The sequence below is a fragment of the Chiloscyllium punctatum genome, chromosome 9 (assembly GCF_047496795.1).
Source record: "Chiloscyllium punctatum isolate Juve2018m chromosome 9, sChiPun1.3, whole genome shotgun sequence".
Classification (NCBI taxonomy): Eukaryota; Metazoa; Chordata; class Chondrichthyes; order Orectolobiformes; family Hemiscylliidae; genus Chiloscyllium; species Chiloscyllium punctatum.
The window spans coordinates 46,833,528-46,856,480 of record NC_092747.1 but is presented as its reverse complement, the minus strand read 5'-3'; the positions used below and the strand labels follow the sequence as shown (position 1 = coordinate 46,856,480).

The 22,953-nt window shown below is 34.9% G+C and overlaps 1 protein-coding gene and 1 pseudogene across 3 annotated transcripts in view; one reads left to right on the top strand and one right to left on the bottom strand.

Moving 5' to 3' along the window:
• Positions 1 to 22,953, bottom strand: part of pspc1 (paraspeckle component 1) — a 124,788-nt gene that overhangs the window by 64,433 nt on the left and 37,402 nt on the right. For 2 of the 3 annotated variants that reach the window (XM_072577429.1, XM_072577430.1), the window contains 3 exons: positions 13,596 to 13,653; positions 7,708 to 7,880; positions 735 to 1,291 (listed from right to left, as the gene is read on the bottom strand). In XM_072577429.1, the coding sequence (XP_072433530.1) occupies positions 1,085 to 1,291; positions 7,708 to 7,880; positions 13,596 to 13,653 (438 nt within the window). In that variant the 3' untranslated portion in view covers positions 735 to 1,084. Of the gene's footprint in view, positions 1 to 734; positions 1,292 to 7,707; positions 7,881 to 13,595; positions 13,654 to 22,953 lie in introns of those variants that run through there. The other variant, XR_011961508.1, reaches the window with a different exon arrangement.
• LOC140481042 (G1/S-specific cyclin-E1-like) lies at positions 8,008 to 10,571 on the top strand (annotated as a pseudogene).

Below are 22,953 nucleotides of genomic sequence, written 5' to 3'. Positions count from 1 at the left end.
ACTTTCATTTTTGAGACACCCAATTCCTTTATTATGGGTGGAAATCTGAGAGGAACTCCAAATACTGTATAATTTGATTTTAGAAAGACCAACTGTTTGGCAAGAAATAACCACTGTTTTGGGGTACTGAAGACCAGTGCAATCCAGGCTGACAATTTAGTGCATCTCCAAAAGCACCTTTTTGGCCTTAGGCTGATAGGGAAGTGAAAATTTTTGAGATTACAATAACTCCAAGTAAACGATAAGTATTTTGATAGTAGTTGTTTAACATCTTTTGTTAACCCATTATAAACTGATTTTAGCATTCCTGGAAGACAGCTAATGTTGCATCTGATTTCAACATGACGACATTAAACAGAATGAAAGAAATTACTGTACTAAAGAACAGTTTCTTATTCACCTCTTCAAGTGTTTACACACACACGCGCCATCATAAATATCATTTGATTTAGTTGACAGGAGTAAGCAGGATTGTGGATGGAGTCAGGGATTTCTCCTTCAATTGCATCCAAGCAATTAAAATTTCCAGTAGCTGTTAAATTATAGTTTGCATAAGCAACAGGTAAAAAAAAGTCTGAAGCAGTATTTTAAATCCTAGAATAGAAAGATTTGCACATCTTCAATACCAGGAACTATAACTGTCAACTGCACCAATTTTCCAATTTTGCACAACATACATATTGTGCATTGATATAAATGCTTACTTTTCAATTATTCTTACAAAAATAAAATGGTTGATTTTTTTTTGCTTTATTTATTATTCCAGAACTCCATGGATTTTACAGCATGGTCACATTTTAAGATGTATAGTACTACATTCACAAGGAGTTAACCCAACTTGCTTAACAGTGATGTTTTATGTGGTTGCTGTTCTATGCTACATAGCCCGAAGCAATTACTTCAATATAAAGGTTCAAAACAAAAGATATTACATAAGAAAAACAAAATTCAAGATCTACATCACAATAAAAAACAGTGTCAGGTAACAGCAGATAAAACTCAACTGATATTTTTAAATCACCAGATTTCCGTATGCCTTAAATTGTCACAGAAGGGAATGATCTATTGTTACAATTCAGAAAGTCTAAAATCTGCTGTGGACTTTGTTTGCATCATAATTACCCCTTTGATTTCCTCTACCAAAACCACCAGGTGTACTACTCACACCAACACCTGCCATGGGCTGTTGAGGAGTAGCCTCAGGTGCTGGAGTTCCACTCAGGTTTCCCCTATTGATCATAGGAGGAGAACCCATCTGTCCAGGACCTCCCTGGGGAAATCTATCATTGCGCTATTGTCCATTCAGATAGCGATTGTGTTTTATATAAAATGTCCATAACATGTTCCATTGTAGGAACGGACCAAAAGGTGGCAATTTTATGAATTGATTGGCGACATCCCCGTATCGGTGTCATGAAGTTTGGCAGGCAGTCCAGCAGTACCAGGAACATACAAAAAGGAGATAGAAAGGAGCAATTACATTAGTTAACGTATAGATCAACGATGCTTTGAATTATGCAAAATCATTTATATTTCACCACCTACTTTTACGATGACAACAAATGACAACCATAACACAAAACATTTGGAGCAATCATTGTAAGAACCTCAAACTGATAAAAACTAATTACGTAATTCATCACCATAGACTACATTTTTGAATAATAAATGTAATTTTCTCTGCATTTTAAAGGCTTGGGTTAACGTGAAAGCCATATTTATGGCAAAAACAAATAGCTAAAAAACTCCCATGGGAAATTTCAAAACAAAGTTTGAAAGTTATAATTATGCAAACAAACAATCAAGGCATCATCACACCTCAATATGCAAGAGGGTAAAAGGGCAAGCTGCAAGTTTAAAATTACCCCTTTATCTTACAACTGCACCAGTTCCACATTCATTAACACAACTTTATTTTTAAATTAACACCTCATTGATCTCTTACCACTAGTTTCCCAGTCATCTGGTTTACATGATGTTAATCTTGGTCTGCTGCTAAGACTGCAACATCCTCCAAAACTTAACATTTGCTTGATGCTTTAGACAAATCACAGGACAATAATGGTTTATTTTTGCTTGTCATTTAAATAGAGCAGGGGCATTCTTTTGAAGGGTGTAACAAATAGGAAGTGTGTACCATATAGTTCAATTACTTCATTAACATATTCAAGCTTCACTTGTAGAAGTCAATGGCTCATACCATTTTCACCATATATCCTGCTCTTCAAACTTTTGAGCAGGCCTCACAACTCATTTATTGTTCCTCCTGCACCCTACTACCAGTTACACATCTTCAGCATTTTGACCATCTCCACTCTCCAGCTATCCTTGCAATTCCCACCACCCCCAGTTGCTTCTCCCAGTAGGGCAGATTTCGCTTGTCCTATATTTCATCCTCCCATCAGTCCTTGGTCCAACTCATTCTTCAGATCTTATTTTCTTGAATTTCCTCACCTCCCATTTCTCACTTCTATTTTTCTGCCTACTCCTGCAAAAACATCTGTAAAAAAAGTGGACGAAGAAATCACAAACAGGCATTTTAATTGTGCTTTGATTTTTCAGTCTTGGGAGGAAGCAGATGCAGCCAAGGAGCTGACATACCTTGGTTCAGTTACTCTGTGCAAACTCAGAATTTAGTGGGTTTCTTTAACTGCAAAACAACCTTTCTAGCCCCAGCAGAGACAGCAGTGAATAAGAATAGTTCCCTGAGTGAGGCACTCCCTTCTCAGAGACCATCAGGAAATTAAACTCCCCAATTCTAAATGGGTTGAATAAACCCAATCCCAGCAATACTACTTTTCTCAGAATCTACTTTACCAGCTTAATAGTAAAAGTTTCAACTGAAGAAGAGTGCTTCTGGAAGTGGAAATGAAGTGAACCCTGATGTATTACCAGAGCTATAGTACTGCTTCATTCCTTACCAGTAGATTTTTGGGAAACTCATCTTGAAACTAAAAAGATGTATTGTGAATAATTTGGAAGATGCAGACATGCAAATGTTGAGCAAAACATATCAAAGGTGTACCATTTTGATATGATAATGCACTAAAATATTGTTTTTAAAACTGAAAAAGTAAACACTGAACAATCCCAAAACAATAGTAACTTATTTTTGCATTATCTGTATTAAGTCACATCACAAAATGAACTTCCAATGTATAAATTTATGGTGGATACAAACTAATACAAAGCAAAACATTAATTTTGTTCTTAGTTGCAACAAAAGACACAAAATATAGTGAAAATAAAGCATATCCATCTATTAGCGTACCCACTGTCAAATATGTTGCATACTAACAGAAATAAGTGGATGCACGCTATTTTCTCATGGGATAAAAACTATTTGAACAGCCTGTTGCCTGCAAATGCTTTGGTCTCTCAGCAATTTTAAAAACCTAAATCAACTCTTCTTCTGGTTAATGCTTCAATTCTGGGTGGGGAAGGGGCTTTATAAAATTAATTCCATCCCTGTACCAAGGGGAAAGAAAATAATTATTTTTAAAAATGAATTTCAGCAATTAAAACAGAATGGAAGGCAACACAATTGAAATAGGAAGATATTGGCAAAACGTTCAACTGCAAAAGGAGATTTTGATCTTTCATTGCAAGTTGTGAAATCAATCTCCATCATATTAGAACAGTTTCTGATGGTAGAGATGGTATCTCAATGTAATCATACCTAGTTCCATCTCCAAAAGAAAACGGCCCTAGCTACAGTTCACACCTTTTAGAGGTTAAAATCCATAAACATGTTAGTTAATATTACTTCAGAACATTTAAGTTTCTGATAAACTCAAATGTCATCATTTTAACTTGGCACACTGACAAATGTAAAAGTTTTCATTTCATTTTACATACCAAATTCAGACTTACAATTCAAGTTTAATGAAAAGCAAGGATAGAATTTTTTTTCTTCCCTCTCATGATTTGAACAAAACCAAATCTAACAGTAAACCTGGACATGTAATATTCCCAAAAGACTGCTGTGCATGATTGAAAATATGACTATAATTAGATTCAGGAGTAGGGGAGCCCAAGAGGTTGTGCACATTGAAAGGAAATAAAGTTGGTAACAGGAATTAGGAAAATTGGCACGAGAAGTTGAATGAGAGGCAAAATGAAGGCTGACATCAAACATACAATGCAGAGAGTGATGTCAAAACAATAGAATATTGAACACTATACAAATACTCACAGCAATCACAACAAGAAATGACTTATAGGAAAAAATAAAGGCAAATGCATATGATCTAACAGGAAAGATGGCTACAGGGTGACCAAGACTGTGAACTGAACATTCAAGGATACTCAACATTTGGAGAAACAGGAAAAAAAGAGGAAAAGGAGGGGAACGAATGCTAGTAATAGGGTAGGCATCAGTACATTACTAAAAGGAGGATTTCTGGTCAGAAGACCAAAATGTGGAATCTGTTTGGGCAGAGTTAAGAAAAAAAGAGAGGGCAAACATTTGTAAGATTTATTTACAAGCTACTAAACAGTAATGGTAATGTGGTCCATTGTATTAATGAGAAGATTAGAGAAGCATGTCGCATGGGTGAAACAATAATGGATCGTTTCAATCTCCTAAAAGACTGGGTAAACCTAATGAGTACTAATGTTATGGAGAATGAGTTTCTGAAGTATGTTAAAATGATTTCTTAAATACCATGTTGAGAAACCAAATAGAGAACAGGCTATTTTGGGGAAAATAGCCTTTACTGATGAGCAACCACATGGAGGAAGAACATTACAATCTATTTGAAAGTGAGGTTCATTCTAAATGAAGGAAACTATCAAGTATGAGGGACAAACTGGCTGAGGTGGATTGGGAAAATACATTGAAAGATATAATGGCACACAGGCAATGGATCATATTTAGCAAATACTACATGGCATACAGCAACACACTATCTTTATAGGCACAATCTCCCATAAAAAGTCAATTGTAGCTCAAAAACAGGAGTAAATGTTAAAGGCAGTCCATAATGTTGCCAAAAATAACAATAATCCTGATGTTTTTGCCACAAGGAAGACAAAGAAATTGATAAAAGGAAGAAAAGACCATTAATGTAAACTAACAAATACACTGTAAAAGCTTCTATAGGTACGTGAAAGAAAACATTTGGTCGATATAAATGTGGGTGCATTATAGGCTGAGGCAGGAGAATGTTTAATGGAAAACAGAGAAGTAGGAGAAATGTTAAAAGATTACTTTGGTGATCTCTTCAAAGAGAAAGATACATGAAATTCATAATTAGGAGGTTAAAAGAATGACAAAGAATGAGGAATTTAAGGAAATTAGTAAGAACCTTCTGCTAGGAGAACTTAATGGGGTTGAAAACTATGACCCTATAAGTCTCTGGCTCTGAGACCTCTTTCAACACTATGACGCAGGTTATCTTTGGAGGTAATGGATGCATTTTTAGAATGGCTCCTGCTTATTGGTAAGCCACAAATGTCACCCCACTATTTATAAAACAAAAAAAAGAGAGAAAATGGGCAACTACAGTTTAGTTAGCTTTAGTAGCAGGAAAACTGATGGAATCCATTGTAAAGGATGAGATAAACGGATACTTGAATCATAGTCATCTGATTGGGTATAGTCAGCACAAAGAGTGGGAATAGCATTTGACAAACTTGGACTTTAAAATTGTTACTGATAGATATGGCAGAGAACTGTCAGTGAATGTAGTACACTTGGATTTTCAGAAGGCTTTTGAGAAAAGCACCCCACGGGAGAGAAGTTAGCAATACTGAAGCTAATTTGGAAAGGAAGTAATATACACGCACAGACTAAATATTGGCTTAAACCGGAAGAAAACAAAGAAATAAATGGGTTGCCCAAACTTGGCAGTTCAGTATTTGCAATCCCAGCTGCTCATAATATACATCAACAATCTGGATGTGGAATTAAATATACTTTTCAAGTTTATGAATGACACAAGTTTAAGTGGGAATATATATGTTGTAAGGAACATATAAAGTGACTTTAAAAAGTTTTTTTAAAAGAGACTTTGTGTACAAGAATATAGCAGATGGAATACAATGTGGAAAAATGTGAGATCATCTACTTCAGTGAGAAGAAGAAATGCTTATTGCTTAAAAGAACGAATTTAGGAAGTGTAGATGAATAAAGGGACCTAGGCGAACTTGTCAATTAGCCACTAAAAGCTAATACCCATGTGCAGCAGACAATCAGGAAGCTAAGGTATGGAAGGTTTCAGTACAAGAGCAGCAAACCTTGCTTCAAATGGACACTAACTTGGTTAGACAGAACCTGGCTGTAGCATTTTTGGTCCTCCTGCCTTAAAAAGATGCTATTATTGCCAGACAGACAATGCACCAAAGGTCTACCAGATTTCTTCTGTGATAGCAGAACTATCCTTTGGAGACAGATAGTGAATACAGCCTAAGAGTTTTGAAAAATGAGGGTAATCACATCTAATCTTAAACGTCAGACAGGACAGGAAGAATAGCTAGAGCAAGGTTTTTCTCTGGATGGGAAGTCAAGAACTAGGGGACATGATTTCAAAATAAAGGAAAAGCTACTTATGAGATGGAAAATTGTTTTTACTCAACATTGTGAATATTCAGAATTCTCTGCCCCAGACGGCTAAGGAGGTTCAGTCATCGAGTATGTTTAATACAGAGATTAACCAATTATGTAGAAGGATATTGGGAAATTGCAAGGAAAAAGGCATTCAAGTAGTTGGTCAACTATGAATTATGTATTGAATTTTGGAACAGGCTGAACAGGCCGATTGGCATATACTTATTCCTACAATTATTGGTTTAATCAACTTTGTACAACATAAGGATACACACTATTTGTGTGTGTAAATTTCAGTTTAATCTCCAAAAGATATGTTTACACTCTCAGAAGGCTTGGCACATTACACAAAGTGCACCCATTTATTCACAGCAAAAGTTCAAGTGTCATAATTTGAAACTTAGCCGAGAAAACTTGAAATGCTTCACAATAACGTTTCAATTCTATGCTTGTTTTGTGTATGTCTCACATGAGCCCATGCTTAAATGTTATCCAAATGCTTCAAAAATGGCATTAGATTTTACCTCACCTTACCCCTGAATTAAATGGAAAACATTACCAAAATTATCAATTTAATTTGCCCAAGGCCTATCAGAATATATAAAAGGAGTCATTTATTGTTGTTTACTTTAATTATTGCTATAAAAAAAAGGTAAAAATTAATCCTAATTACTTGCTTATTAAAATTTATAATCCATATTCACCCGTGTATCAAAAACATAGATGTGCCAAGCTTTCTTCTACACTCACCACATACCAATAATATCCAATTTCAATGCATCCAAATTCCTTTTACAATTTCAGAACTATATAATTTCTATCTTACCGCTTTGAATCCACCATTCATTTCATCATACACATTATAAACTCTGATCTATTTTAGTTCATCAGAATACTCATCATCCAAATTGAGGTTTATCTAAAAAAAACACTGACACTGAACTGCTCTGATGATCCAGTTTTGTTTTTTAAAAACCTTTGACTTTTGCAAAGTTGAAACTACACAAATGGAAAACTATGCTACAAGATATGATCAAAGCTTTCTAAAGTATGAAGAACCTTGAAAAAAAGATTGTGCCAGTCGAAGTGCTAGTGTAAACATACCTTATATTACTTAGAAAATAAGCCAATAAATATCAGACATTTTAATACATTACCATTGTTCCACTGTTGTCTCCCAGCATGGGTGTTCCCAAGCTTGCAGTCCCTTCTGGCCCAATGGCTGGGACAGGTCCCATTGTAGCACCAGGCATAGGTCCACGGTTGTTCATGTTCATACCCATAAGTGGAGCAGGACCTTGGTTGCCAGCAGGAGCCGGGCTATACGCATCTATGCAAAATAGTGGGTACTTAGATCTAGCCTAAATCTAATTATGCTTCCAAGGCAATTAATTGGATTGAATATTTGTAGAAATTTAGTAAATAATATAAAAACATGCTTATATAATAGACGGACCATGCAAGGCAACTGCTATCTGAGTAATAGCCTGCAAAAATTGTTCTTTGGGACTGTACAAATTGTATCATACATGTGTGTGTTTAGAGACACACACACACACACACACACACACACACACACCAAAAAGCAACATCTTTGCTTCATTAAACAAGATCCCTGCAACAAGAATAAAAATGGTCAACGAAAATATATTGTAATCATTTACAAAAGTGGAAATATCCACAAATCAAAACTGGGAAAAAAAAATTACAAATTGCTAACAGTCCAAAGAATGAGTATTCACAATATAAGCAAATATCCAGTACTTATGCATTTTTCCAAGTATGTCTTAGGCACAAGATTATATTTTCAAATTGAAACAAGTCTATTCAATTAATTTGGAATATTTTTCACAAACGTAAACAAATGTTGCCACTTCTCTTCTTCACAGAAATTATAAAATCTCTAGTTCTACAGGTTCCCAATTAGAAAGATTTCTGACACTACTTGACAAACAATGCAATTATGTATAAATCCTAGCTTTTGAATTACAAATGTTTTCTCAAGTTCAGTGTAAATTTATTTTGCTGTGGCTTACATCCATATAAAGAAGTGAGAGGGAACAAATCAACTGATAGAATGTTGTATGTATTATTTTTTCACTTCCAAACCCAAGAATAGATTAATTTTGAAAGCACATTAGTTATAGCTAATAATCTAATGCTTTTGCATCACATTACAAGCTGTAAAAATCTGCACAAGCCTATTCCAACTGAAAACAAATCTAAATATCACCTTGCCCATTTTAATAGATCTCTTTCTGATGTTTTTGTTTGAGAGCAAACATTTGAAAGGACAAAAATCATAACAAAATATGTAGGATATTTAAAACATCCAGGTATGACCTAGTTCCAAGTCATGTTACTATCTCAAATCGTACCATGGCAACTTGAAACAAAGGGCAAAAGCGAAAATTGAAAGTAACTACAGTTAAGCTTATCTTCACTGCAGATTTGCATTCACGCTCTTAAACTAAGTTCATTTAATAAAATATCATTCCTGTGTCACTCACTCAATGTTCGCTATCTTAAAACATTATTTGTTCAAATGCCACATCTTAAAGTTGTTTCAAAATAAAGAAAATACTGTTTCATAATGTGTTTTGAGGACATATAACCACTGAATTTTAAAAAAATTCATTTTATTCCATTAGTACCTGCAATTTCCATTTGATGGGTTAATAAAAGCACATTACCCAAGTATAACCGCTTAATGGTGCTAGCTTTATGGCATTCAGACTAGCCAATAAAAGTAAGTTCACACAGAATAGGTACTGCACATAAGTTTGCCCACATGTCCATGCTGACCCTCTACAAAAGCAAAATTAGCCCATCCCAATCCCCACCTTCCACCTAGGGTGACAAGTTCTCACTTTTGTAAACTTTCCAAACCCTTTTCAAAGCTATAATTGGATTCACATACTCTCTAGAATCACAGAATCCCATTGCAGTTTGGAAGCAGGCCAGTCTATAGAGTCCACACAGACCCTCCAAAACAACATCAAACCCAGACCCTATCCTGGTCTCGCAACTCTGCATCGAGTCATAGAGATGTACAGCACAGAAAATGTCCCCATGTCCATGCCGATCAGATATCCTTAATTAATCAATTTGCCAGAACTTGACCCTTATCCCTCTAATCCCTTCCTAATCATATACCTACCCAGATGCCTTTTAAATGTTGTAATTGTACCAGCCTCCATCACTTCTTCTGGCAACGGTTATGTTTAAGCTGCAGGAACCACCCTATTACCTTGAGAAGCAACAGTAATTTAAGACAGACCTGTCCCTTCTGAATTATAGGAGATCTTTAACCTGCACAACCAGCTCCAAAGATGCTCAGAATTAGAAGATCAATCAACAAAGACCGAAGAAATAAAAAGGGTTGTGCTATGTATCTAAAAACAAAAAGCAGACGTTACCACTTCTCTGCAAGACTTGGATAAAGATACAGAAGAAGTGTTTACTGCAAAACCATACGCAAAGGTGGCTTGTTAGAATACTGTAGCCTACTGTATGAGTCCATACAGACTCCATTTAACATCATGCACAAATCCAGATGACCTGGTTACATCTAATTCTACCAGTTGTGTGCAGTAAAAGGTTCAAAAGTGTTTTAGCTACTCCAACTAGAGCTTCATTATTACCAGCATTCTGCTGGGGAAAAAAAAAATCACAAAAATAGTTTGGAATATTCTTAAGGAGCAGATTGAGAGAGAAAGATGTTTTCCAAAAACAATTTCTTGCAATCCAATGACAGCTGTTCATCTTAATTGGTTAATGGAGGTTTGTGAAGTCTAAAAGCTACACAGAGAGACACTTTATTTAGCCAAGGACTTTTTCACCAAGTTTACGGCAACACAACAAAATGCTGTGAAGTATCTATTGGTATTTTAGCTTTATTTATTGCTGCAAAGCTAGAAAAAAATCTACCAACCAAAAGGTGCACCAGTTTGCATATGATACTGATGACAGTTGCACAGAAGAAATTCTTAACATGAAACTCTGTCAGGACAAATGCTAACTGCTTACTGGATAAAAAAATTCTTTTATGCAGCTGTTGTTCCTTTGGCCAATCATCTTCAGCCATTGCGCTCAGGTTCCTGATCTCTCTGCCAACTCAAACACAGTTTTTCTCTATTTAATCAGTTTCATAGGTCATGAGCCGAGTGTTCAGGTGAGATACATTTTGAAAATACAGTGTCAGCATTGATTACTTACTTGAAAATGAAGTACTGAGAAAAGAATTGATTATGAAAGAGTGTAAAGGATGCTATCTGAACACTTGCAATAAAAACATTTACATTTGCGAGGGAGACAAATTAAATTTCAGTTAGGACTAGGATTTCAAATGTACTTCAGTAAATAAAGCTATTACCGCTGGCAAGTAAATGGTTAATTGTGTTTTATTGATCCAGGAAGAAAAATTTATTTTTATTTCTAGGAAAAAATGTAAATTCCTCCAGTCTGAAACTCAGTCTCAATCCAGTTTCAAGTTTAGCTTAGCAATTTAACTTAAATAAAGAGAAACCTGTACTAATAGTACACTTATATTAAAATGTGTTTTGTGGAAGAAGCTACAACCCAGTCAGTAACACAAATGCAAATCAAATGCTCAAATCATCATCATCTGGGAGATTATTTTCACTTACTTGCAAGGAGCAGCTGCTGAGTGTGTTAACACATTAGCTACAAGTTACTTTGAGAATCAAGATGTAGCCAGCTGCATTTCTGATTAGCAAATAAAAAGTATTATTGGCAATATGATCTCAAAACTCATTTGTATGATATCAGCAGATTCATAAAATGGCAAAATGAAAAGCAGAGATATTTTGTGATAGCTTTGAATGCTTTACTTTTTATTGAGTGATGGTTGATGTTTGGTAACTAAACATTATTGCATGAAATTTATTAATATTGCATATAAACCATTTGCCGTAAAACTAGTATGTGGTTAGCACTGCCACCACAGACATATTTGGGCCTAATCAGTGATTTAAATTGGATAGCAATGTAAAAACTGATGCCATAAAATCATCATTTTCTAAACTTGATCTACAAAGCCATATAAGATAGGAATTTTGCTAGTTATTAACAGATTTCCACATGATTTTTAAAAAATGTAATACCACTGTTACTCCTAAATTTAACCCATTGAGAAAGCAGTGACAATTCTAAAAGGACCAGCTGCTTCATTTTGACTTAACTGATCACTATCTTCACTGCAAATAAGATACCTTCCTCGACTTGCCAACAATATCCATATTTATTTAGTAATCAGAAAAGCAGTTTAACACACTTCAATTCGAAGAGTTTTCACAAACCGTGACAACGATGGACTATCCTTAACAAAACTTATATCTCAAGCAACAGATTAAAACAGATTATCTCAGCTTCACACTGTTTGTGGTACATTGTTGAGTGCAGAATTTAGCCTCATAATCTCCTTCATTATTACAACATTGAATATATTTTTACTTTAAAAGTAACTGAGACAAGTCCCAAGCTGCTGAAAGATGTCCTGTAAAACCAAGGACTTTCTCTTTTATTTTTCTGGCCACAAGGCTGCACTTCAATGGCCAAAATACTTCATGCATCACTGTGAATACGACTATTGACTAAGTGCATATTTAGAGTTTTGATGTTAAAACTGAAATGTGATTTTATTTTCAAATTATTTTATACTCTCAACTCATATTTACCGATGATAGTTGATCATAACGTTAAATAAAGTGCAACTTGTACCATAACAATGCACTGAGTGATGTCACAATCAAGTTTTAATTAGTTATCTTATGTATACAGCTATGATACCACTGCTTGAATATTGAATTTGCACAGAACTGCAAGACACCAACTGAAAAATACAAACAACAGGAATAAGAACTTGGAGAAGTCAAAGTGGGGTGTGTTCATATTCTGTGTAAGTTATGAAAAAATGCAAATAAACACATTAGAGTGCAATTATTAACTCAAGTAAAATACATAAATACACAACAACACTCATTTCATGGTTAGTTTCACCATATACGAAAAGCACTTGGGCAACAAGCTACAGTCTATATGAAGCTTCATTCTATAGAAATACAACCTGATTTTAACAAGTTGCAGTCCACATCATCTCCTTTTTGGTGCAAGATATAGCTTCACAATGTTCAGACCACTACAGAAGACAAGTTATCTCAATTCCAAAAGAATTGCAACTCTCATCATAATAGTACAGCATCACCAGTCAATGAAATTTAGTTTTACTATATTACTATAATACTACCTAGATGATGATGTTATTGCTTGAAGTTTACAAATTGATTAAGAAAGGTCAGATATCAGCAAATAAAAATATTGACAATATGAATAAAAGCTTGGTAAACCTAAAAATGAAAATAAATCTTCAAAATTCACAAGTACTATGACTAAGACAAAAGCAGTCATGCAATTACTTGTTTTAAAGTATACTGTATCAGAGTTCTGGTCAACTGAAGAAGGTTGATATCAGCATTTTGTATCCATTCCAAAGAGCGCCCATGGAGGTGACAACACATTGCTTTCTGAAACTGTGCATGCTGGATGATCAGCAGCTTAATACAACTGAGTAACTTTTCAAAAAGGTCAGTTAAAACTCCTGATTTATTTACACAATTAAGCTGAAATTATTTCCTCAGCTGCCAGTGTGGAATTTGAATGCATGTCCCCATTTAATTGGTCCAAATGCTGGATTACTAATCCAGCAATACAAACCATTAGACTACAATCCCTAAAGTTTTAGTGCAAGAAAAACTGTAGTGTGGTACAGTTCAATTAAGTGCAAGATGTTATATAATAGAGAAAAAAAAAAATCAAAGTTTGACGTATCCGTTATATTAAATTCTTATGTACTAGGAGGAGCTTTACAACTTTCAAAGTACAGCAATCATACTTTTACATACTGAAATAGTAAAATTAATTTCAGCTTTCAAACAGATACAGTCCCAAAGAACAATGCTAGGCACAACCATGAAGTAAACAAAATGTCCAACACCTCAAGTGTTTTCATTGATTAAGACCCTACCTCCCATGCCAATTCCTCCACGTGGACCCATATCACCCATCCTCATATCCTGTTCTCTCTGAAAATAAAAACATTTTCATGGTCAACCTACCAGCACAGATTATCTGTGTATGTTCAATTTCTTACCATTAATTGCAAATAAAAAATCCTATTCTTTTTCCTAAAAAAAATGAACTACCTAGGTCTAAAATCAAAACCTGAATATTTGAATTTTAAAAAAGTTAATAAAAGAGCAGGTTGAGATTCAACTGTACCTCACTCATATAATACTCTGCAACAGAATGGGGGCAATTTTCAACTCCAGAAAAGGTGGAAATTGGTAGTAAAGTTCTACCATTCTACCCAATCTTCCTTTCCATTTGCTTTACTTCAATTTCACTTGTGTCAATGCTTTTTAACCACCAGATTGAAAAGTGCCCCCAATATCTGACTTTTGTTTTCATGAAAGCATCTCAATTAAATTATAATGGTTGTATTTCACTCAGCAGTCACAAATCTTACATAACAGAAAATCCATTTGCAAAGTATAAAATATTACACCACTTAATACATGCCTGCCTATTGTCCACATTATCCAAAATAATGGTGTGATTCAGGGCTTGCGCTTGGAGTAGTATCATTTCAGGCCTTAACAGGATCCCAGCGTAACCACAAAAATAAAGTCAATTTCTTGAAAAATGAGCTTTGTCCACTTTTGGACATCACAAGAAAAAGAAATACAGCCATATAACAGATTATTAGCCACTTTCATTCAACTAGAATTACACAAAAATATAAATCACCTTATGTTTTGTAATAAGTGTCATATATAAAGCAAAAGCAAATTGTGCACTTCCACAGGAAATATACCTGAAAGCGAAAATCTCAGAAAAGACAAAGAAAACATCCAAAACATATAAACAAATGTTAAATCAGCATCTGCATTAAGAGCTCCCAATTAGAACCAAAATGATGTTTTTTCACATGCTTAACATTACAGTTAAGAAATATAATGAAATTCAAAGTTTGAAACTTTTTTAAACAAAAAGTAACAATAAAAACATTTTTTGAACTGGAAATGCCTCATTTGGTAGTAGACCTAAAGTATTCTTTACAGATAAGTTAAACAAATCTATGCACATGCAATTTTTCAGCCCTACTGCTGCATCTACTAGAGCAATAGTTTTCAAACATTTGGCATAAGGTACAGCTCATCTTAGGGGTGGGGTTTGCTGGTAATGCTAGTCATCATTTATCACTGAGCTTCATTTGAGATTACTATCAACAATATGGGCTTGATTTCGGTTTTGACCAAAAGCAGACTGGACAACTCCCTCCTCACTTGTCTGAACATGAAAGGGAATGGCAAGCTACAAAAATTGTCAAGAAAAACCACAGTCAGAGGGAAGCATCAGTAGACCATGCATTAAGGACCAATTCTGGGTTGAGCACACATACCATACACTCAACTTCCAGAACACTGCGCTCTTCACAATGGAAAATAGTGGTACCATTGGATAAAAACACTTCGGTGTAGCAGGTGACAGAAATGATATGAGCCATAAAATAATAAATAAAATGAGTAAGTTCAGGTAGCTGTTTGGTAACTTGAAAACACCTGGGTGTCCTCTAAAGCACTTTAGGGTCTGAAGCGTACTTTGTCTTTCCTGCATTTAATTCATCCTTTACCCAGAGTTGATACATATTTAAATAGAATCTATGAACATGTAAATCAGGAATATTTAAGTAACTGCTCATAGCACAACTGTTCTACCGAAATGTTAAGCACACTTTATTACTGGAAGCAAGCTAATTGACTAATGTTTTCCCACCCACGTACACAAGAGGAACTCCGGCAATGTTTAGTCTTTAGGAGATAAATAGCACCAATATCTGCAGGTATAATTCAATCTTCATGTTAAAGATCATATCACTTCCAAATTCATATTTGGATGTTGTATTACAATAGGAAAATGTACAGAAATTATAACTGGAGCAAAGGAGTTTCTTCGCAATCTTTGATTCATATGACCAGCCATTCCCACTCCATTTCTATCATGCAATGGTACTCTTTACATTACTGTACATGCTATACTCAAGCAATCTGATAACATACTCTATAGTTCAGGAGTTCCTTTTACATGTGTGGAATTCCACTCAGTTACTAATGATTGGCAGACCAACAGCTCACTATTGGTTTTTCACACATCACTACAATTTTTATGAATTAGTAATATTCTCAAAGTTTTGATGAGCTTATTGAAGCACAATTCAAACGCATCACCACTGTAACAAAAATAAATTTAGAGCTGTTTCACCGAGATTAAAATTCCGAACAATTCTCAGAAAGCAGATGTTCCAAAATTATACAGCACCATGTTGCACACCTGCAGTCACAGGCATAATGAATACATTATTAGCCTCATAACGTATTTGTTCTTCAAATGTAATTCATGAAATCAGTTGAGTCTTACATTGCAGCAGAGAATGGCACACTAATGACAGATGTGTTGTGTTGTCTCATTACATAATACCACGAGCGACTTTGCAGGTTAAGTGTATTTTTTATTGACAAAAGCCTATTCTAAGAAATTTGCAATCATGCCAGCTGTAATAACATTTCACAAAGTATTGTTTTATGAAGTATGACAAAAAAACCTAAAGTTTTCTGTACTTTTCCACCAAGTTTACACAGAATACTGCATTTATTTGACTCTAGCTTCATTTTCAGATCATTTTACACAAACTCAATTCAAATTTTGTTGCTTCAAAATTTAGCACAATTCCTTATATCATTAGTGAGAATGTAATCTATTTTCCTGAAGTATTAATCTCCTGCCAATCTGTAATATAACATTTGAAGGATTAATATATAGCTTGAAGACTTTGTAGCCAAGATGACTTGAAGAGGACTCAAGATGAAATAACTTATTCAGTTCAATTTGAAAACAATATCCTTGTAGCTGAATAATCTATAGTTCCCAAAAAAGCCACACTTGCTGCTTCTACACACATTACTATTTGATTTCCCTCTTGGGAATCCTGTGAAGTTCAGCCATGTGGATTTATTATGTTATGCAAATTAGCCATGTGTTTTTAACTAATAGTAGCACCCAGAGTATGTATTAATTCACACAATTGCTCATTAGTAATAACACATAACCAGTTCATTCTCAATACAGAACAAAGTTGAGCAGTAAAAGTCAAAGAATTTCAAATTACCATCATCTGGTAGGACTAATAAAAAGCAGAATACTGCAGATTCTAGGAACCAGAAATGAAAATAGGAAATGCTGATGCTGCCAGGCCTGTTGAGTATTTTCAGAGTTGTTTTCTATTCTCATCCTATCAACTTTTCCTATTAACTTTCAGTTTTGTGAAACATTTCAAATGTTGAAATGGCAAACAGACAATCAGAAAAATTATACAAGTGAAAAAACACATGTGCAAATTATTAGTTGTTCACCGAAGATCTGGTACCAAATGAGGCATGAACTAATCAGCAAGTTTTTTGAAATATAGAAATCAATTTGCCATAAAACAATAACTTTCCATGAAATGTCTCTAGCAAAATCATCAAGTTGTGACCACTTCTAGCTTTTCAATCTTAAATGGATCAGAACTTCTGCTCTTTACCACTACAGAATTTGAGGATGTATGGAAATTTAAACAATTTGAATACAAGTATCAAAAAAGTACTACTATCACAATTTAATAAACTTCATTTGTGAACTTCTGTATTATTTATGTAATATTTGCATTAGTTCAAAAACAAAAATTCTTGATCATTTATGTTCAGGAATGAGAGTCTGTCTTTGAATACAGCAAGATACCTTAGCCTATTTTGAAGAAATGTTTGTACAAAATCTGTTAGTTACCAGATATCACAAAAATTTTCTTTGAAACAATATCATTCAGAAAATGTGCAGATCTTACCTGTACACACTCAATAGATAGAAAAAAAAGTGAAAAGAAAATGACTTTTACAAATCTGATACAGCCACTCAAATCTTTAAATGTGCAGTGTAAAAAAACAGAATATTGCTCACTTAGGAACTAATCAAATTGTAAACTATTTGTTTATTTAATTGATTAATGCAGTCAAATGAAAACTGCATATGGATTCTGCAGCAACCTTTTTACCCAATAGATAATTGTTAATTATAAAGCATAAACACCCTTCAATAGAGAAATGAAAAATGAAAAAAAAATTGATGGCACTGACTTATTACTTTTCGGCAAGTTAAATTACTCTAGTACTCTAAAAATAGCTTATCAGATATTAGTTACATATCATGGTGAAGATGATCCAATATTGAACTGGAAGAGAACAAACGTTCCTAACCTTACCACAGCACAGGTATAGAACTAATCATGTGCACTTACCATCATGTTCAGTGACTATGGACAGTTTAATGCAGTGTTTCGATAAAGAAATCAACAGATCATAATTTTGAGTATGGACTACAAACTGCTTCCAAAAGACCAAGGTTACTTGAACCAACATGCTCACAATTTCAAGTAGTTTGTTGCTAGCTTAAAAACCTTGGTGTATTCTGAATGAGTTTCGACCTACTCCAGATAAAGTACAGCTGTGAGGTTTTAGAACAGGTTGATATTTTGGATCAAAACTACAAAATAACCAAGTAGCAACTCTGGTATTCTTACCATAGATATGGATACCTAGCTACAATCATAAACAGAGGGTATATTCACAAAACTACTTTGTAAATATATTAAAACTGTTAAAGTAGTAATTTCTACAGCACTTATTTTGGCCAAGTTATCAGCTGCTTAAAGAGAAAAGATTTGCACAATCACTGTAGTTTATGTATATTTTGCAAAATCCTTTAGTGTTCTAATTATGAGAAAGACTGTTGCTAAAGGTTTGATTTGTAAATAGTGGAAAAAAAATTACAATTCCTAGGAGCAGTTTTAATTATGCCACTGGGTTTTAAACATTGCTCCTGACAAGAGCTAGTCTTTTTATGTTATGACCAAGACAATTCAAATATATTCCATCCAGTGCAAACAAGTTGAACATACAGTGCTTATCAACTAAAGCTTTATGGCTGGATCAACCTTGCAAATCACAATACATTCCAAATTGCCTTAAACTTAATTTTGCTGTTTCAAATTAAATGTTGAATTTTAACAACTTGCATTTATTTAGCATGTATAACACAATGTAAAGACTTATGGTACTTCATAGAAGCCCTGTAAAATAAATTTTGACAGCCACAGGAGGAGAACTAGGTCAAATGACAAAAAAAAAACTTAGTCAGACAGTTTTTTTTTTAGTAGTATCTTAAGGGAAGAAAGTGAAGCAGAAAGTCAAGAAAAGTTGTAGGGAGGCTATTTCAGAGCATGTCGCCCAAGCAGCTAAAAAGCATGGGGGATAGGAGTTGAGAATGCAAGGAATTAGAAAACAAGCATTAGAATTACACAAAATATTGCTTGACCAGGAAACAATGTAGGTCAACAAGCAGAGATCACAGGGGAATAAACCTTGTTGCAGGCCGAAACATTGTACACTTGCAGCAGATTGCAGGCAGACCAGCCAAGAATAAATTAGAACTGCTTGAGAGGAAACAAAAAAGTGCTAACAAGTGCTTTGGTAGCAAGAAGGGTGATTCAGGGGTTTTATGTGGAAATGACCAATATTAGTGACAGAAATTACATTTATAAGCTTGGGATTAAAAAAAGGTGGCACAGCGGTATATGACTGGGATCCAAGTTGATGTGTTTATAAATGGCCTTCTGGTTTGAATGCCAGGCCTCTAGGAATTCCCGTGCATGTCTTTGTTTAGCTTGTCTCAGGATGGATGTATTGTCCCAGGCAAACTGGTGTCCCTCTTCGCCAGTGATAATTGGTCGTATCTTTTGGTGGCTAAATGCTGCTCATGTATCCTGGTGGCTAGTTTCCTACCCATCTGTCTAATGTAATGTTTGTTGCAGTCCTTGCAGAGAATTTTGTAAATGACATTTGTTCTGCTGGTTGTTGGTACAGGGTCCTTTAAATTCATCAAGAGCTGTTTCAACGTGGTGATAGGTTTGTGGGCTACCATAAAGCCTCGGGGCTGGAGTAGTCTGGTTGCCATCTCAGAGATGTCTTTAAAGTATGGCAGGGTGGCTGAAGTCCTTGGGTGTATTGTGTCTTCTTGTTTTGGTCTGCTGTGCAGGAATCGGCAGACTGCGCTTATTGGGTATCTGTTGCTCCTCAATACATTACATGGTATTTTTTCCTCGGCTTCTCGTAGTTCCTGTGTGCCGCAGAGTGTTGCGACTCATTTAAACCCTGATGCAGCTCTGTTTGTGGGTGTTGGTACTATGGAAAGGGTAAAACCGGATTGTAGAAATTCAAAATTTAATTAAGTATTTAATAAACGTGAATTGAAAATGGGTGTTATTATACACATTCCAAATACAGTTTTTCATAGATATTGTTAATGGAAGACTAGCCCCCAATTCAAATCCTGGCAAGTGCATTTATGGAATAGGCAGAAACAATGGTAGAGTTGATAGCTTCTTTTATACCAACTGCAAAATATTGAATAACTTGTAATTAATTATATTCAAGTGTAAAACACGTTAGTTTAGAAAAATCCAGAAAGTATAACCAGCATCAGGTTCCATTAAGATAACAATTACAAGCTGTGCAACAAATTCCTGAATGTTCGTTACGGCTAGCAAGTACAACGCCAGCATACATCTAAGATAATGTTTAAGCAGTCAATAAGTGCACCAATATTCAGTCAAGCTATACGGTAACCGTGACCCTAAAACTGAAGAACAAATGAGAGGCCAAATGCTAAATTCCTGGAGGTCAAACAAGCACTTGGTCCTCACTCACTGATATACTATTAAAGGCAGTATATTACTATTCAAAACTTATGTTTTTGAATATTATCCTCTGGACTAAAATATCATTCCAATTTTAGGAGCATCATAAAGCCCATGCTTTTATTGAAACTGCAGAATTTTCTTCTCTTCATTCCGGGTGGGAGAGTCCAAAACTAGAAGGCATAGGTTTAAAGAAAGAGGGGAAAGATTTAAAAGAAACTTCAGGGACAACTTTTTCACATAGAGGATGGTGCTTGAATGGAATGAAATGCCAGAGGAAGTGGTGGAGGCTCTTACAATTACAACATTTAAAAAGGCATGTGGATGGGTATATGAATAGGAAGAGTTTAGAGGGATATGGCCCAAGTGTTGGCAAATGGGATTAGATTAATTTAGGATATCTCGTTGGCATGGATGAGTTGGACTGAAGGATCTGTTTTTGTGCTGCACAGCTGACTCTTCTGTGGGGTGTAGGCATCATTGGCAAGACTAAAATTTGATGTCAAAGCCCAACTGCTTACAGGGAGGGGTTAAGAATCAATCCTGTTGTTGTAGGCCTGGGATCATATGAATACCACACCAGGCAAGGATTACAACTGTCATTCCTTAAAAGGACATTGGTGAACCAGGTGGGCATTTAAAATGGTTGACGTTGGCTGTCATGATCACTATCTAGATTAACATTAGAGATTTTTACGAATTGAATTTAAGCCAATTAAACAGGATTTGAACCCACATCCCCTGAGCGCTAGCATTGGCCTCTAGATTACTAGTCCAGGAATATTAACATTGTACCATCGCCAATTCATGATAATTGCCAGAGATGGCACAATATTACAGATCTCAAGCATCAGTACATTCATTCAATCTCACAGTTTGGAGATTATACCACAACAGCATAATTGTTCATCTTAAATGAAAATGAATGCTGTACAAGGAAAATCACTTTAAAATTGACAGCAAATCTTATCTAAATTCTTAGAAGGCCACACAGAGCCTTTGCTTAGATGATAAGCAAACACAAGCTTGGTCAAAATCAGCCAAAGGTTAATACTTAACTCCAGACAGAACTGCATGACATGTGTCACAAATTATGAATGTATAACGAAGAGTTCATACTTTTAGTCTTTTAAGGAATCCAATGGCTTTGGTTCTAAAAGTTGGAAACTAAGAAGAATACATAATGCAACAAAAAAAAAGGAGAAAAATTCAACAGGAGTTAACTTTAAAACAAAATTCTCCCAGGTCCAGTTCAACCTGCTATGATGAACCTTTGTTTTAATATTTTGTAGAGTGAATGTAAGTGCAAGTCATAATGTTGAAATGTTACGCCAATTTCAGGGTGCAGTGGCTAGCAAACCTTGTTAGAAGATTCACAAATCTTAGAAGTCTGGCCTCTTCAGCTGACAGGTGAGTAGCTTGTGGTTGGCGTCCAAGTCGATAGCCTTCCCATGTCTGTTAAATATAGCATCAACAACCAAACTGGCATGCAGACAGCACAAAAACCAACACAGGCTTCTGTATACCTTGGCTGAGCTTCACATCTGCCCAACATAGTTGACATGACCTGAGAGTGATAAGGGTGGTAGATGCCTCAAACTTCAATATTTTACTTAAAATGTGAATCATCCAGGTATTACACAAATCAAAATTTTTTGAAGAACATCATCATGCCTTATCAGCTGATTTAATTCTACATTCTCTCTACTGGATAAAAAGGAGTTAGAGTGATGGTCCTAATTTAAGTAATAGTGGTGACTGAAGAAGTTATGCTTCCAAACTGAATGCTGCCTTTTGTGCAAGTTATAACAATGTCAAAGATATATATTTAAACAAAACAGCATTAGAAATCAGTCTGTCTAACCTGTGGAACATTGCCCTCCAGAATGCTGAATATCATTGGACTTGCGTTACATACAATAAAAAAAATTTGCAGACGGGTATATCACATATTAAGACCCAAAGCATTTTGCAAATACTTGAAAGAAAACCTTGAAGGAAAACTTTCAAGGTTAATCTCTAAACAAATGTTAACTCATAAAAAGACAAAAAGAGAGATGGAGAAAAAGATTCAAACAGAATTTAAGGAATTAACATTCCTTTTAAAAGTGATTCAGTATAAAAGAAACCTCAAGAATTCAACACTTCTTTATCAACAGAAGGTTAGGAATAGGATTCCTTAACTGAATTAGACAAACTGGCATTCAAACAAGTTTATGTGGTTTACAACATCCTTCAGTGACACACACCACAAAGTGTCTTTTCGATTACACAATTAGCCACAAGATCCAATAGAATAAGAAAATTGTGACTGAACACAAAGCAAATGGAAACTCGAACATTTCTGAGCTAACTGTACACTACAGTTTATTTCTTATAGGGACTAAAATAGATGAACTGCAACTGACCTCTTACTTTTAAAAATCAACTGATGTGGTGAAGTATCAGCTCTATTCTGGGCATTTACAATTTGTAAATAAACAATAATTTAGCTGTCCAATTACAGCAACAGCTGTAAAAATGATAAGCAATTCAT